The sequence below is a fragment of the Panicum virgatum genome, chromosome 9K (genome assembly GCF_016808335.1).
Source record: "Panicum virgatum strain AP13 chromosome 9K, P.virgatum_v5, whole genome shotgun sequence".
Taxonomy (NCBI): domain Eukaryota; kingdom Viridiplantae; phylum Streptophyta; class Magnoliopsida; order Poales; family Poaceae; genus Panicum; species Panicum virgatum.
Genome location: NC_053144.1, coordinates 53,586,983 through 53,602,810, shown reverse-complemented (window position 1 = coordinate 53,602,810; position 15,828 = coordinate 53,586,983). Strand labels below are relative to the sequence as shown.

The 15,828-nt window shown below is 44.3% G+C and overlaps 2 protein-coding genes across 2 annotated transcripts; both read right to left on the bottom strand.

Moving 5' to 3' along the window:
* Nucleotides 1–1,429: 1,429 nt before the first annotated feature.
* Nucleotides 1,430–8,619, bottom strand: LOC120652283 (sugar transporter ERD6-like 16). Its single transcript, XM_039930062.1, has 18 exons — nt 8,195–8,619; nt 5,106–5,168; nt 4,698–4,787; nt 4,550–4,609; nt 4,394–4,459; nt 4,183–4,248; nt 4,016–4,091; nt 3,865–3,929; nt 3,628–3,720; nt 3,466–3,546; nt 3,248–3,332; nt 3,128–3,171; nt 2,992–3,054; nt 2,849–2,908; nt 2,603–2,656; nt 2,376–2,435; nt 2,154–2,268; nt 1,430–1,979 (listed from the first exon to the last, which is right to left on the bottom strand). Exons 1-18 carry the CDS (start codon nt 8,453–8,455, stop codon nt 1,858–1,860), a joined length of 1,524 nt encoding a protein of 507 aa, XP_039785996.1. The 5' UTR covers nt 8,456–8,619; the 3' UTR covers nt 1,430–1,857.
* Nucleotides 8,620–13,044: 4,425 nt separating this feature from the next.
* Nucleotides 13,045–15,772, bottom strand: LOC120652275 (pentatricopeptide repeat-containing protein At5g18950-like). The gene is made up of 2 exons (XM_039930046.1): nt 13,864–15,772; nt 13,045–13,350 (listed from the first exon to the last, which is right to left on the bottom strand). Exon 1 carries the CDS (start codon nt 15,674–15,676, stop codon nt 14,027–14,029), a length of 1,650 nt encoding a protein of 549 aa, XP_039785980.1. The 5' UTR covers nt 15,677–15,772; the 3' UTR covers nt 13,045–13,350; nt 13,864–14,026.
* Between the last annotated feature and the right edge of the window lie 56 nt (nt 15,773–15,828).

Sequence of the window (15,828 nt, the reverse complement as noted above, 5' to 3'; positions counted from 1 at the left end):
TTCTTTTTTAATGATTTGTAGCAAAAACCATATTTGAAGAGTGTCCATCACCCAATTTTGCCATCAAACATAGGATGTTGTGGACCTTTTTTCCTTCTTGGAGGATGTCGAATAGTAATTTGTTCGTCACTTCCTCGTCCTAATTGAATGTAGTTATCCACCATTTAGTTGGGAAAAAAAATCAAATGCATTCCAAAATTTGAAGCTTTGCACTGCAGGATCTGCCGACTAGTCATCTTTTTTTTTTCATTGGCTTGTCTAGTCAGTCTAGTTTTCCTAGCTAGGTCGATTTCCTCTTCCCTCAGAAATTCGAATTAAGACTTTAGACTCATAGTTTGAGTTTGTTAAGGGTATAATGGTAATATCCTAGTATCTAGAGTTTGGGAGTCTCCTCTTGTACTATATATATGTGGCCCTTTGAGCCTCTATCAAAATACACAGTTCGGTCATCATCTTTTTTAACAGAGTCAAGTCAATACATCAAGTCTTTGTCTTAGTGTGCTGAGTCGAGTAAATGTGTAAGTTTTTGTCTTAGGCTCTGTTTAGTTGAAACGCAAAAATTTTTTGCGAAAGAATCTTGCTAATTTGAAGTACTAAATGAAGTCTATTTACAATTTTTTTTGCACAGATGGGTTGTAAATCGCGAGATGAATCTAATGATGCTAATTAATCACTGCTGCAGATGATTACTGTAGCATAACTGTTGCAAATCATAGATTAAGTAGGCTCATTAGATTCGTCTCGCGATTTACAGCCCATCCATGCAAAAAATTTTGTAAATAGACTTCATTTAGTACTCCATGCATGTGTCGAAACATTCGATGTGATGTTTTTTTTGCGTTTACAGGGTTTATGGGGTGGGAACTAAACATGTCCTTAGTGTGCCGAGTCAAGTTCGTGTGTCAAGTGTTTGCTTTTAGAGATAAGCCACTATGGCTGTCTTGCAGTATACTCTCAGCTATAAAGAAGAGGCTAAAGGGCTAAAGGCCAAGGCCACCAGTAAGGAGCAGCTCAAAATTAATGTCTCTCCTCAGCTCTGACACTCCAAAAAAAAACAGTGAGCAGAGCATCAATCAATCTGTGCTGATTTTCCAACACCCCTCGTGCCTCAATAAACAAGAAAATAGTGTTGATTTCAAACTTATGTAATTAACTTTGATCAGATTCAAGAATGTCACAGGGAACACGGACAGCACAACCATTGTTTTTTGTGTCTTTTTGTTTTTTCTATCTATGCATTTCCAGATATTAGAACTGAATATGGCTTTTCAAAATACATGTGAATTCCATAAATTTCTCAAAAGTTCATAAATCTTACAAGTAAATTTTTTTGATTTCTGCAAGAGGCTTGGGTGATGCATCGAAGGAAATTTTCAGTGTAACATAGCAACAAGTTGTAAGTTGTACCACCATAACCTTACGATGATCAAGATAAAATGTGATGCTCATTATTGATTGCATACAATACACTAGCCAATTCAACCCGAAAGCTTACGTTACACTAGCCAATTCAACCCGAAAGCTTACGTTGATGGGAGAAGGATAATTTACTTATACTTCAACACTCATTAATCTGGAGGTACATGGTACATAATGTCGTTTCAGCTGCTGCTCAATAATCTGGAGGGGCATGGTACATACTACATAATCTTAATCTGCATCATCCTTAAACTACAGAGGGAACACTACAGATACAGGGAGACAAAGCAGGGGAGAAGGGAATGGGAAATGGGAGGAGGCGAAAATTGCTTCTTCTATCTCCAGGCTCCTGCAATGGGCAGAAGTCCAATGGTGAAGGCCGCCGTGTATATAATTTTTCATCTTATAGTTCTTCTGTTGTGTAGTGTAAAATCATTATTATCTTCTGGAGTTTAGAGAGTCTTGAATCTGCTCAAGTGTTCTTCCCTTGGTCTCAGGGACCAGCTTCGCCACAAAGAGTATAGTGACCAAGCTGGCTGCAGAGAACATGAAGAAGGTCCCTACACACAAGAAGCAATGGAACAAATGTAAGCATGAAGGGTACATTCCTTGCCTTCTATGTTTAATCTGAAAGTTTATTTCCGACTAGGCAAATTTCATAACAGTGCCACATTTTTTTAAACAAGAGAAAAAGAGAAGTAAAAGGTGAACTGCAATAGCATCAGGTGCTTTACCTGCAGAGCTCCAGTCCATGAGGAAGCTAAACGAGTAAGAAATCGCGAAGGAACCCAACCAGCTAACAAGGGTCACCAAACTTCCACCAATTGCTTTCATGTTGATTGAGAATATCTGCAGGCAGGAAATTCGTATAAAGCAGGCAAATGGCCAGCATACATAATGTACCATTTTTCAGCCATCTTATGGAATCATCAAAGTCAATCCAGATGCCATTTTACCTCAGACATGACTACCCATGGGACAGGACCCATTCCAATCGAGTATGCCCCTATGTACACCTATTTCAGGAAGTAGCAACATGGACAGAATGTCAGATTGCTAGAGTGCATGGAACATAGCTTATGTGGGGACAAGTATCTTCCACAATGCGCCACCTTTACTAGATACAATAATTTCAAATTGTAACTGAAGAAAACTGAAAGTACAGGGATACAGCTCCGCTTACCAGTATGCCGGAAAGAGCCAATGTGGGAACCCATTCTGGGAAAAGTCCTTGTGCCTAGCAGAGGATTAAGCATTCACTATTATACACAGGAACAAAGAAAAACATTTTTCAATAGCACGAGTTGCAACTTTTACCAGTAAGTTCCCAAGTGATTGACATTAACTAACTTAAGACAGTATCATACATATTGTCAGTCTAGAAAATTCATTTTTCCTCCACAAACAAGGTTAAGAGCATTATATTTACCTTTAGGTAGAAGGATATCCCAGTCAGGAAGCAGCCCAAAAATGTTCCAGATGCGGAGACCTAAATGACAAAAGCATCTCACAAAACATTCTACCTAACAATCTTTCTTTGTATACATCAGCTCAGCTTTGTAGCATTTATACCATCAGAAGAACCCTTCTTCCACTCCTATCCATGAGAATGGCTCCAAACAATGTGATTGGAATCTGAAACGATCGCTGTTATAAACAAAATGTTCTAATTAGTAACTTTTACCAACTGAAAGTGGCTTTCTCAAACCTGAATAATGCCAATCAAGATGGCTCCAAGTTTTCCAGAAAATCCTGAAGTTGTGATAAAACCAACAAATTCATAACGGACTGTCAGAAAAACACAACAGTATCAGAGACATTTGCACACCTGCAGAACTGAAGATATAGCTTGCATAGAAGCCGACACCATTTATCCCTCCCAGTTGCTGAAAAATCATCAAGCCAACACCCACCTGTGCATATAAGATCAACAATTATATGCCAGCCGACAAATGTTTCTCAAAAGTTTCATATGATTAAATTCCAAATTTAGTGTACGAAAAGAGACGCATATTCTAAAAGTAAGTAGTTGGAAAACTTCCTTACAATGACAGCATATATATTTTTGCTGAGAAACAAATCTTCAAGCCTGGCCTTCGGAAAGCTACGGAGTGATTCAATATACTCCTGAATAAAATATCAGTTTGAGCATAGTCTTCTTCATGTTATAAATTTCAATATATACAACCAATTAGGACAGAAACCAACTTTAATCTCAATTGCTTCTTCAGATATGTCAGCATCCTCTCCTCGCAACTTTTGCAATGAGGCGTGAAATTCTTTTTCCCTTCCGACATTAGCCTGTAATTTGACATCAGTAAACTTCCATTTTCTATGTCCTACTAAAACTACTCTTGCATGGAAGCTGATTGATGTGCACCACAAACACATCTGATCCAAAAAGTAACATTTCACATAACATTCACTTCAGCAGAAGTGCCTTACTAGCCACCTTGGAGACTCCGGAATGAAGAAAAGACCACCTAGCAGGAGGACACAAGGCAATAAACCTGCACACGGTAACTTCTCCTCATTTCCATTCAGCATATAAATGAAGCATATCCATGGATCTCATATTGATGTGAACACAACTTACCCACTAGTACCAAATTGCGCCATGCAACCAGGGCCCCTATTATGTAGGTAGCTGAGCTTCCAGAACATATCAACAACTGCAAATGCAGAAGAAATCCGGTGGTCAATGTTAATAACAGTTAAAAATCAAATGTGAGTTATGAGATTCTTGAGCTCTAGTTTTCAAACCTGGTTTGAAGTTGCAAGCCCCCCTCGGAGATTCTTCGGTGCTATTTCAGCTATGAACACAGGCACCTGCCAGATCTAGCGCATCAGTATACTAAAACTGAAGGTTATCAAGGTTAAAACATAAATGACAGAACTGATATTGATAGGGATCGGAGATAGGATTGAGTAAGCAGTGTAGTGCATCTAATTCAGAGATGCATGAGGTGCATACCACATAAGAAAGAACTCCAGTACTAAAGCCCAACAAGATTCTGCCGAAATAGAGCATGATAGCACTCTGCACGTTCATGACAAGTTACACTGTTACAGATGGAAATGGTCTCTCGGAACAGAAGAATTGGATCAAGCGTTGTATCAAAGAACAAACCTTAGCCAAATGTATAGAAAGCCAACCAAACATGCAAATAGTAGCTGATATCCGCATGGTCTGTTACATATTAAAGCAGAGGAGACACTGAGAGACGATCTTCAGTAACACTAGCAAATCGGCCCAACTGACAGGGTAGTAATTTTACCATTTTACGTCCAAGAAAATCTGCTAGGCGCCCACTGGTAACGGCACCAATCATCGCTCCAATTGTCAATATAGATCCAAAAATTGCAAACTGCAGGTAAAAAGTGACAATACACGTCACAATATAACCAAGAAAAAGGTCAGAATCGAACAAATTACATTTAATCTGTCTGTCTAAGGCATTACTCAAAAAGCTTGTTCATTCTATAGCTATACTCCCTTGGTTTAAGAAAATTAAGCGCACTAAGACAACCTGAACATCTGTCATCAATGCAAGTTTCACGCACTAAGAACATGGCTGCCTTGGTTTTTATACATGATGATAAATTTCAGTTACCACAATTGCGTTTAAAGAACGTGGCAATGTGCTGAAGAACATTTGTTTTAAAAAAAGGATATTGTCACAGACCTCAGAGATAGATAGCCCCACTTCATCTATGATCCCTGACTGCGTGGGCGCAGAATAGCCGACCTGCGAAAAAACATGGCCGAGCAAATGCATCACGATTCGACATAAGACTGACTTCAACAGTTGAGAGGCAAATACAATTTGCCTTGCGTCTACAGTAGTTAGAATAGGGTATTTTTTTGTTGTCTCCAACAGTTGGAGAGGCAAACGCATTGCCTCGCCATCCCCCGTGCTTCCTCCCTCCTTCGCGCACCCGCGGTAGCGCCGCCGCCTGCCGCCGCCGCCGTCCCGCCTCGCCTTCCCGGCCGTGTGGTCGCCGTCGTGACGCGTCTTGCGCGTTCCAGGGGCAGAGGAAGCCGAGCTCGTCAGAGCTGCAGAGGAACGCCATCGCCTTCCGCCTCGTCGCCGCCGGGATCGGCCTCCTCCGCCGCGCTCGCCTCCCACCGGCGCTCCTCGGGGCCGCGCCATCGCCTCGTCGGCGTCCACGCAGGCCCGCCGCGGAGCCCGCCCCGGCTGGATCTCGGCCAGGAGATGGTGGCGGTGCACGAGACTCGGTGTCTTGTGGGCACTCGCCTTTACTTGCCAGCAACGCCTTGGTGGTGTAGTGCAAGACGGTGATCGGAAGAGCCTCGGTGTCCCGTGGATGTAGGCGTTTGTGCCAAACCACGTTACATGACCGTGTCTACTCGGGAGTTTGCATCCCTCTTGCACTTACTTCTTTACTTACCTTATTACGTTTCCGCATTTACTTTATCTTCCTTGCCTTTACTTTCCTAGTTAGTTTGTTTAGGATTGGCTATAGGTAGTAAGTATTTTGAGGTAAGTAGAGAATAGCAAAGATAAACCTTAGTCATAACTAACATGTATAGGACGTGTTAGGTTTATCTTATGCAAGTAGTTTGAGCCCTAGGTTAAAAAGCGATTAGCGACCCTATTCACTCCCTCCCCTCTAGGGTCGGACACCCCGGTGATCCTTACAATTGGTATCAGAGCTTGGTCTCACACCTCTTACGAGGATTAACCAATTCTATTGGTAAATTTGTGAGAAAGCTCGTAGGAGACCCGTCGACTTCACCGTCGAGTGAGTATAATGTCCGGGGAAGGGATGAGTACCGATAGGGCTCCATTTTTCGATGGCACGGGTTTTCCACGGTGGAAAGTGCTTATTCAAGCACATCTCCAAGCCCGTGGGCTTGATGTTTGGCGTGTCACCGAAGTGGGCATGAAAAATGAGAATAAGACCGAGAGACAATATGATGCCATTGTAAAATCAATTCTATTGTCTTCTCTATGTGATAGTGTGTTTAATCGTGTATTTGCTAATAAAAATGCTCATAAGCTATGGAAGCAAATTGTCGAGAATCATGAGGGCACAAAGGATGTTGCCAATCAAAAATATCATATTCTCGGCGAGGAGCTTAGTAGCTTTAAGCAACTTCCAAATGAAAATGCTCATGACATGTACTCATGATTAAATACTCTTGTCAATGAAATCAATGCCTTAGGTCTCAATCAAGTTAAAGATGAAGAAATTAACCGCAAGATCCTCCGAAGCCTTCGCAAGCCCGATTATGACATCATCAACACACTCTTGCAAAAGAAAGACTTGGTCAAGCTTACACCCAACCAAGTTATCAATCAAATCATTGCTCATGAATATAGTATGGGGATGACAAAGAAGAAAGAGCAAGAGTCCACCTCTTCTTCAAGCAAAAAGAGTCTCGCCGCCAAGCACTAATGCAAGCACCAACCAAGGCGACAAGACTCATCAAGCTCAAGTGAACAAGAAGACGAGGATGAGGAGGATAGTGATGATGAATCAAGTTCAAGTGATGAAGAATATTCAAGGGCCGTGCTATACCACCACCGCAAGATTGCCAAGCATGTACATGAGCTCTATGAGTTTGGGTACAAAACACTTATTAGAGGGAGTGCGGTTGGGATGGAGAAGATGGCGAAGAAAAAGAACAAGTCAAGACCTCAAACTCTCTCCGCCATCTACAAGCCCAAGAAAAATGGTGAAAGATCAAGTCACAAAAAAAATTCCAAGAGCTCCACCACTCATCGCCCTCAGAGATTATCACCACCTCCCATGTGTCTTATGGCACTAGGTAATAACGATGTAAGTGATGACTCCTCCTCCAATGATGAATCCGATGTTGAAACCGATGAAATTAGTGAGATGATGACACTTCTTCATAATCAACAAGAATATCTCACTAAACAAAATGAAGAAATCAAAGTTTTCAAGGCTAAAGAAAAATTTCATGCCTCATTTGTCTCAAGATATGAGAACTTGCTAAACAAATTCAATTTGTTATACAATGAGCATAAAGAACTTAAAATAAAATATGAGAGCTTTGAATCTAAAAATGAATCATCATTGGATAAATCTTTTCCTTGCAATATTCCTTGTGCTATTCCCATTGACAAGGTAGATGCATCTACCTCTTGTGATCTAACCCCTTGCAATGAGAATGTGATTGTAGACGATGAGACGAATCTTTTAAACTTAATTAGTCTATAATTAGATATTAATTGTTAAATAACAACGAAAGAGTTACGGTTCCAAAACTCAAAAAAATTCCCCAACTAAAGAGAGAACAGCAACGATGCTGGTTAGTACTGTTTTTTTTAAGCCATTTGGCGCACTTTATTGATCTTGGAACATTGTTACATCGTTCACCAAAGCTTCTAGGATGTTCCTAGGGGGTTCATCGACCCAATTACATGTCAAATTCTAGCAACGATGCTGGTTAGTACTGTTAGCAGTCCCTCATAGTCTCATCAGTAATCTCGTCTATTACTACACAGTCACATTTTCCTTTTTTTTTTATCTGTCCAGTGTCCAGTCCTTTTTCTTTTTTTTATCTATTACTACATAGTCTCATCAGAATTTCAGAACAACGAACGGAACCTGTCCGTCGTATTTGGTTCGTGAAACCTGAAAGGATGGTAAGTTGGTAACGTTTTCGCATTACAACGTTTCTCTCCCGGGAGGCAAGTGCCGAATACACGCCGCCAACCAACACAGAGTACAGGTAAAAAAGGAACGTAGTTAAGGAGGAGGAGGAGACGGGAGGGCTTACGCAGGTGCCGAACTCGAAGGAGCCGCAGACGGCGACGGCGGTGGAGACGAGGACCATCCGCAGGGACCCTCCGTCGTCCGCCTGCAGGCGCCCCTCGCTCCCGCACTCGGACGCCTCCGCCTCGTCCCGGATCTTGGGGCCCGCGTCCTCCCCCTTGCCGCAGCGCCGGAGCAGCGGCTCCGTGACCTCGCCGCCGCCGCCGCCGCCGCCGGCCCCGACCACCCCGGCCTCCACATCCTCGGCGACCCGCGCGATGGCCATTGGTTCTGCACCGACGGATGATCAGGAACCCCGCACAAACGAATGAGCTAGTGTCCTAGCCTAGGAGGAGCGCGCGCTCGCGGCGGCCGCGATGGATCGGCGGCACAGGCAGGCCGCAGCGCTCTCCGGTCTGGCGGTGGCGGGCTGCGCTGCCTGTGGGGCGACGCGAAGCGCGGCGGGGTATTTATACCTGGCGACGGGGCTCGGGGGGCCCGGCGCCAGTGGGCCAGAGGAGGGAAAATATCTCGGGCCCTTTTTTGGGAATTGCATCGAGCCGCGTGATGACGATTCATCTACGCTCGCCTCGCCGCGGGCTTGTCCCGTCTGATGGCGCGATAGGCTTAAGAATTCGCGAGGATCGGGGTTAGGAGGACGACGGATCCTGATTTTTTGGTTGGCGACAGGCTGACACCAGACAGCAGGTTCCCTTCTCATCTCGTACACGCTGGAATCACGCTGCGCGTACAAACTTTCAAGCAGTACTCTTTATACGTCCTCCGTCCAAAAAAACATACAACTCTCGCTTTCCCATAATTCAAATAATTTCAAATCTAATTAAATTTGTATAAAATAGTATTAACATTTGTGTGATGAAATATATATTATTTAATTAATCATGTAATATATTTTTATACTAAATATATTTGAAAACATAAATGCTAGTAACTTTTTTAGTACAAATTTGATCGAATTTGGAATTGTTTGACTTCTAAAGAAGCGAGGGTTGCATTCTTTTCAGCATGGATGGAGTATGCCTGTAAAAAAAAACTAGCGTTGGAGCAGGAGCCCATTGCATCTCAACTCCGTATTTGGTAAGTTGTGCCATACATCCGTTTTACTTACTGCTGCTTTAATTCGGATCGGGATCCAAGTCCTACAGATTTGAATTTGAAACATGGTTTAATCCCCGCATAGGCTGGTGGCTGGCCTTTGCATCCGGCCATCCTCGGCAGAGAGAGTATGGGGGCGATACGGCTGCTCGCGATGCGATATCGGTCGGCACTAGTGGCCGCCTGGCCGGTCGACGTTCCATACCGTCTGCCTGCTTTGAGCTGGAGCACGCCCGGTCAAAAACTCAAAACTAAAAAAGGATACCTATCGACTGTCAAGTGGGCAAGCACAAGGTCTACACCGCGACGGCGGACGGCCTGACCTCCACCTGACCGTCCGTTTCATCACTATTACTAATAACTAGAGATAAGAATTCGTGACGCGAGCAATCAAACGAAGATGCCGCTAGAAGTCTAGAACGAAACACCACCCTCCCCAAGTCCTGTTTGGTTTGTGCTATGCTAGAAATTGTATCAACTTTGACCGCTAATTAGAGGTATTAAATTAAGGCAATTTCTAAAACCAACTTCAGAACTCCTGCGCTAGGAACTCCGAAAAATCTAATGAGACATGTGACCGCGTAATTAGGGGATAATTACTGTAGCATCACTGTAGACAATCATCAATTAATTACCATTATTAGATTCGTCGCGAAAAGTTACATATATCCCTAAAAAAAATTTGCAAATAAATTTTATTTAATACTCCATGCATGCAGGATTCCTTTCTCGAAAATTGTGTGCTGTGGGAACCAAACAAGGCCTCAGTGCTCCTGCATAGACCTGGGCATGGGCTGCCCGACCCGACGGACCCGTCCCAACCCGCCCGAAAATAGCCCGACCCGACCCGAAGAGTTTGATGGGCGGGCTCGGGTCAAAATTTTTGACCCGGTATGACTGACGGGCCGGGCACGGGCTAAAAATTTTGACCCGAAACCCGAAGGAACCCGACATTTTACATAGGCCCGGCCCGACCCGACTGGCTGTCGGGTCGGGTGCGGGCTCAATTTTACGGCCCGGCCACCGGGTCGGGTCGGGCACGGGCCGCTAGAAAAAACACCGGGCTTTTTTTGGCCCGACCCGAACCCGACCCGGCCCGGAGGATGCCCAGGTCTACTCCTGCATTACAGTACCGGCGGTAAACAGCTCGCTTACGAGGCTCCCGTTTTCCCTCGTCGACTGATAATCAGATGCAAGCGAATTAAAACTAAATAATAACAATCAGCAGCGTAGAAGAAAATATCTCTCTGGAGCTAGGCGGCATATTATAATGGAATATGATTCTGTTTCTAGATGATTTTTTTTTTGAAGGCGTGTCTGGATGATTTCCCACATGGAAGAGCCTGACCTGACTGGCAACTGGCAAGTCAAGCCATGGGCAACAACAGCCAACAGCAAGCCTCCTCAATCAGATAATCGGGGGATTGCCGCCGGTGCCTGCCAAAGCCCGTGCATGTTACTCGCCACGGCAGGCCGACGTGGGATCTAGTATGCACAAAACTCGCGGACCCCTCCTCGGCGCCGTTTAGTTCGCGAAAATATTTGTATTTTGACACTGTAGCACTTTCGTTGTTATTTCGTAAATAATATTTAATTATAAACTAACTAGATTTAAAAGATTCATCTCATGCTAATCAGTTAAATTATATAATTAATTATTTTTTCAACTACATTTAATGCTACATGCATGTGTATAAAAATTCGATGTGACGGGTAGTGTAGAAAATTTTTTGGGAACTAAAAGAGACCTATTATTAGAGGTGACCAGCACTGCAGATCCACCAGAAGCAAATGCCGTGTTTGGTTAACACCCTGAATTTTTTTTCAAAAAAAGACGAAAACATGCGTGGAGTCCTAAACGAAGTTTATTTGCGAAACTTTTTCATTCGAGATGAATCTAATGAGCCAAGTTTCATCATGATTGGCTATAGTGATACTACAGTAATCGCGCCTAATCATCCTCCAATCGTACGATCAAATGTCTCATTAGCTACAATAACTGCTACAGTATCATAGTTATCGATGTGATTTCATAATTAGACTTTATTTAATATCCTAATTAGTGGTCAAAGTACTGAAAAAATTTTCAGGGGCCATCCAAACATGAGCAAAGCATCGTTCGACGCACAGGGCGGGCAATCTCCAGCCAACCGGCCGCCTCCGGTGATGGGTACACACTTCCACGTCACTGCTTGCATCCACAATATTTTTTTTTGGGGAAAATTCCCTCCACGGCCCTGGAGATCTATGGCCCTCAAAAGTTGAATCTTCCTTATTTGACCCTAATTTTAACTTCTATTCCTTCTATGGCCCTACCGTCGAAGTCTGTCAGTTAACTCGCATGAACAGTACCGTGTGGTTTTTCACCCCTCTTTTCTTGACTAAAACAACATTCAAATCAACTCCAAAATTCATCAAACTTTTTACAGTGATACAGCCGATGGAGATGAATCCATTTTGTAAAAAAAATATATGTAGCATATACGATCTTAAAACTAAAATTCACTAAATTAGACTACTTTTTAAGACTATCTGAATTTTTGTGGCACAAAATTGTTATCCAAAAATCAATAAAAAATTCCTAATATTTCTAAGATGATATTTAATAATTTATAAAATTATTTTATACTATATGTTACTTAGATAATTTTGATGTTCGTTAACAAAAAAAAATTAAACTTTCTTTCAAAAAATAAAATTTTAACAGAACTTCCAAATACTATAAGTAACATATGATACATAATAATTTTATAAATTAATAAATCTCATATTAGAAATATTAGGTATTTTTATCAATTTTTGGACAATAGTTTTGTGCCGCAAAAATTAAAATAGTCTTAATAAGTAGCCTAATTGGGTGAATTTTAGTTTTAAGATCGTAAATGCGACATATGTTTGTTTTTGCAAAATGGATTCACCTCCATTAGTTGTATCACTGTAAAATTTTTTATGAATTTTTGAGTTGATATGAAGGTCATTTTAGTCAAGAAAAGAGGGGTGAGAAACCACATGTTACTGTTCACGCGAGTTAACTGACAGATTTTGACGGCAAGGCCATAGAAGGGATAGAAGTTAAAATTAGAGCTAAATAAGGAAGATTCAACTTTTGAGGGTCATGGAAGGAAGTGTTATTATTTCTAGGGCCGTGGAGGGAAATTTTTCATATTTTTTTCTTTTTGTTCTTTCGAGGCAGCACCAACCTTGCTCGCTAGAGGCTGTTAGCGAACGGCATTTTCCGATCAGAACTACTAGCGACATCGGAGCTAAATTAAGAGTCACGCGCATGACGGGCATCACCTAACTACATCCAGAAAGGGGCAGCGGCTTACTGGATGCATCCTGCACAAGCTCAGTGGAGGCGTTGCTGCTTGAACAGGGCCACTTGCCACTACAAGACTTCAGCGGAGAAGAGCCTTCACCGATTGGAGGGAGTGTCTCAGCCTCTCCCTGCGACTACGGTGGTGTGATTCAATCCCACCAGGAGGCATGATGAACGAATGAATAGATTACCTAGCAGCATGGCTGGTGCCAGCGTTTCGTTACTTCACGCTGTTCACCAATTCAGCGAATGTGGGGACTCCAGAAGCGATTCCTAGTTTTGGTTTGGACAAGATAATTGTAACGACCAATATACTTCCTTGTCCAACCTGTTGAGCTAGCAAAAACAAACTTTGGATTTGCACTCAGGAAAATTCTCATAATCTCATCTGTTCAATTTTGACGACCGCCGGAGCTGATTTTACAGTCAGCAGGAACAACTTAAGGTGGAAAGGCATTGCATTCACCGTATACACATGGTGCAAGTAAATCATAAATAGCCATTCTATCTTTTTCGGTACACAAGAAAGCTGAACGGTACCCTATTCACATAAGAGAACTACCAAATGGATAACAAAAGGAAAGGAGAGAGCATACCTCCCTTCCCTGGCAAGATAAAAGGTGTTGGTGTTGCTTTGATACAGCCAATAACATGCTCCACATTATTCAACATGATCTGTTCGAAATAACATACCAACTGGTACCAACAGCTGCCAAGAGACACTCACCAAGCCCCAAATGGAAGATCTGTAAGCCAAAAAAAACAAACCTAGATGAGACCACATGTGTCGCTGTTGCTGAAAATAAGAATAGTTACATGGTAGAGCAATGAAAATTAGAGTATGTGTTGCGTGCTGATAGGGTGCAAACATAATTCCTTACCATGCAATTTGGTCAATCTGATTTACAATTTGCAACAGCTGTTAAAAAGTTAGTATCAGAATGCAGGAGTTAGCTCCTTTTTTGAGCCATTTCCCATGACAATGATTTTACGCAGTTACGCTATGATGACAATGCGTATGAAGAAAAAACTCCTTTGGATACTTTGACAAAATGGAATGTCTCTCAAAGTATTACTCATATCTTGGAAAAAAACCCGTAAGAACATGCCTTGAGCATTATTCTCATTTCTGAATGATACAAATTGGCAACTACTATTGATTCTCATGAAAATTCTACACTGACACTACAGGAGCTACAACACTCGGCAAGCTCCAACCACAATTGCCAAAACGCTAGAGTCAAGAGTCAATTACAAACCAATACATCAAAATTTTCTGATCACCAGAATCTTCTGCTGAAGGCGTTTGAGTACCCTCTCTCTGACAGCACCAAAACAACACTATCTTGGGACACATCAGTCTTGGGAGGGCCAAAGAAACATTTCAGCCATACACAATGCAATTGATTGCTAATAGTTTTGCTACTGGCTGCTCGCCAAAATATTATCCAGTTGGTGGGAGTAAGATACATTGCCTGGGCACAGCTTATCAACAAGTATAGTACAAGCCAACCTGCCTAATTCAAATCCAACTTTGAACATTATATCTAGGATCAGCAATGCATCATCCACTCGCCCTGAGGTGCTCAGCGATTCCACCAAAGTATTAAACGTCTCTTGCCGTGGTTTTATATTGTTCTTCAACATACTTGCCAACCACACCATGCCCTCATCTGATCTACCGATCTTACAGAACCCATTGATGATGCTATCATTGCACCACACCAATGGCTCCAAGCCCTTAGCCCGCATAGACTTGATCAGGTCCACTGCAGCATCCACCTGTCCTTCCTTACACATGATGGCTATGAGCCGACTGAAGGTTGGCACTGTAGGCTCCAAACCGGATGATGCTAACCACTCATACATCCGCATTGCCAGGGCCAACATCTCAACCTTGCATAGGCCCCGTATTAATGTGTTATAAGTGATCACATCATGCTCGATCCCCTTAATTGACATTTCCTCGAACACCTCAAGTGCATCATACACCCTCTTATTGACGCAAAACCCTTTGATGAGAATGTTACATGTAACAGTAGTCTGCTTGAACCCCTTCTCAAGCATTTCATTGTATACCTTGCAGGCCTTCTCAACATCACCAGCTTTGAAATAGTAACTGACAAGGGAGCAGTAGGCATACTCATTAGGCTCGAATCCCCTGTCCACCATTTCATCCCACATCTGCTGCGCTTCTCTAGGGCAGCGCATTTTGAATAGCCCGTGGATCACCGTGGTATACATAATTCTGTTAATGTCATAGCCCCGCTGCTTGATCTCTCTGAACACACGCAGAGCCTCTTCACCCATCCCTCGCCCAAAGAGCCCATGTATGATCCGCTGGTAGATCACATTGTCCGGGGTGCACCCGGCCGCGATCATGAGGTGGAGCGTCGCGGAGACCTTGGCGAACTTTCCGTCGGCCGCGAAGGCGGCCGCGAGGTCCGCGGCAGCGTCGGCCGGCGGCGGGGACCCGCGTCGCGCGGCGTCGCGAAGGATCTGGAGCCCGTCGAGGGGGCGGCCCTGGGAGGCGTAGGCCCGCGCGAGGCAGCCGACGGTGGTGGCATCGCCGGGGTAGTCGGGCGAGGAGGAGAAGGCGGAGAAGAGGCGGAAGACGAGGTCCGGGCGAGCGGCGCGGAGGGCGGTACGGGACGCGGCATTGAGGGTGCAGAGGGACGGGTGGATGCCAAGGTGGGAAGCGAGGAGGTCGGCGGCGTCGGCGGCGAGATGCGGTGGGAGGCGCCGGAGTAACTCGTCGACCCCAGGCAGCGGAGGGGATGCGCCCGCCGGAGGGGCTGGGAGGTGTGAGGCGAGAAAGCGGAGGAAGCGGAGCGATGGGACCGGGGCGGGGAGAAGGCGGGAGAGCGTGAGCCGGGCAAAGTCCGGGTCGGAGAGGACGCCGCCGGGGACCTGGGAGAGGAGGCGGGACTCGAAACACGGTACCCGACGACGGACGGCGGCCGCGGCGAGGTCGGCCGCGTCGGAGACCGTGGGTGGCCTCAGGGTGCCGGCGGGATCGGACGCGGAGGCGGAGGAGAGGCGCCTAGCGAGAAGGATGCGAGGTGGGGGCATGGCTGTGCCCTGCCGGCGGCGGCGGCGGCGGCGCGAGCGGTTGTGCCGGGTGTGAAGTTGCCCAGATTTGGTTGTGGGCCGTCCACCACAAAAATTGGCCCATTGGGGCTTTCATCTTCCTCTCTCATCTTACGAAGCCTTCTCTCTCCTCT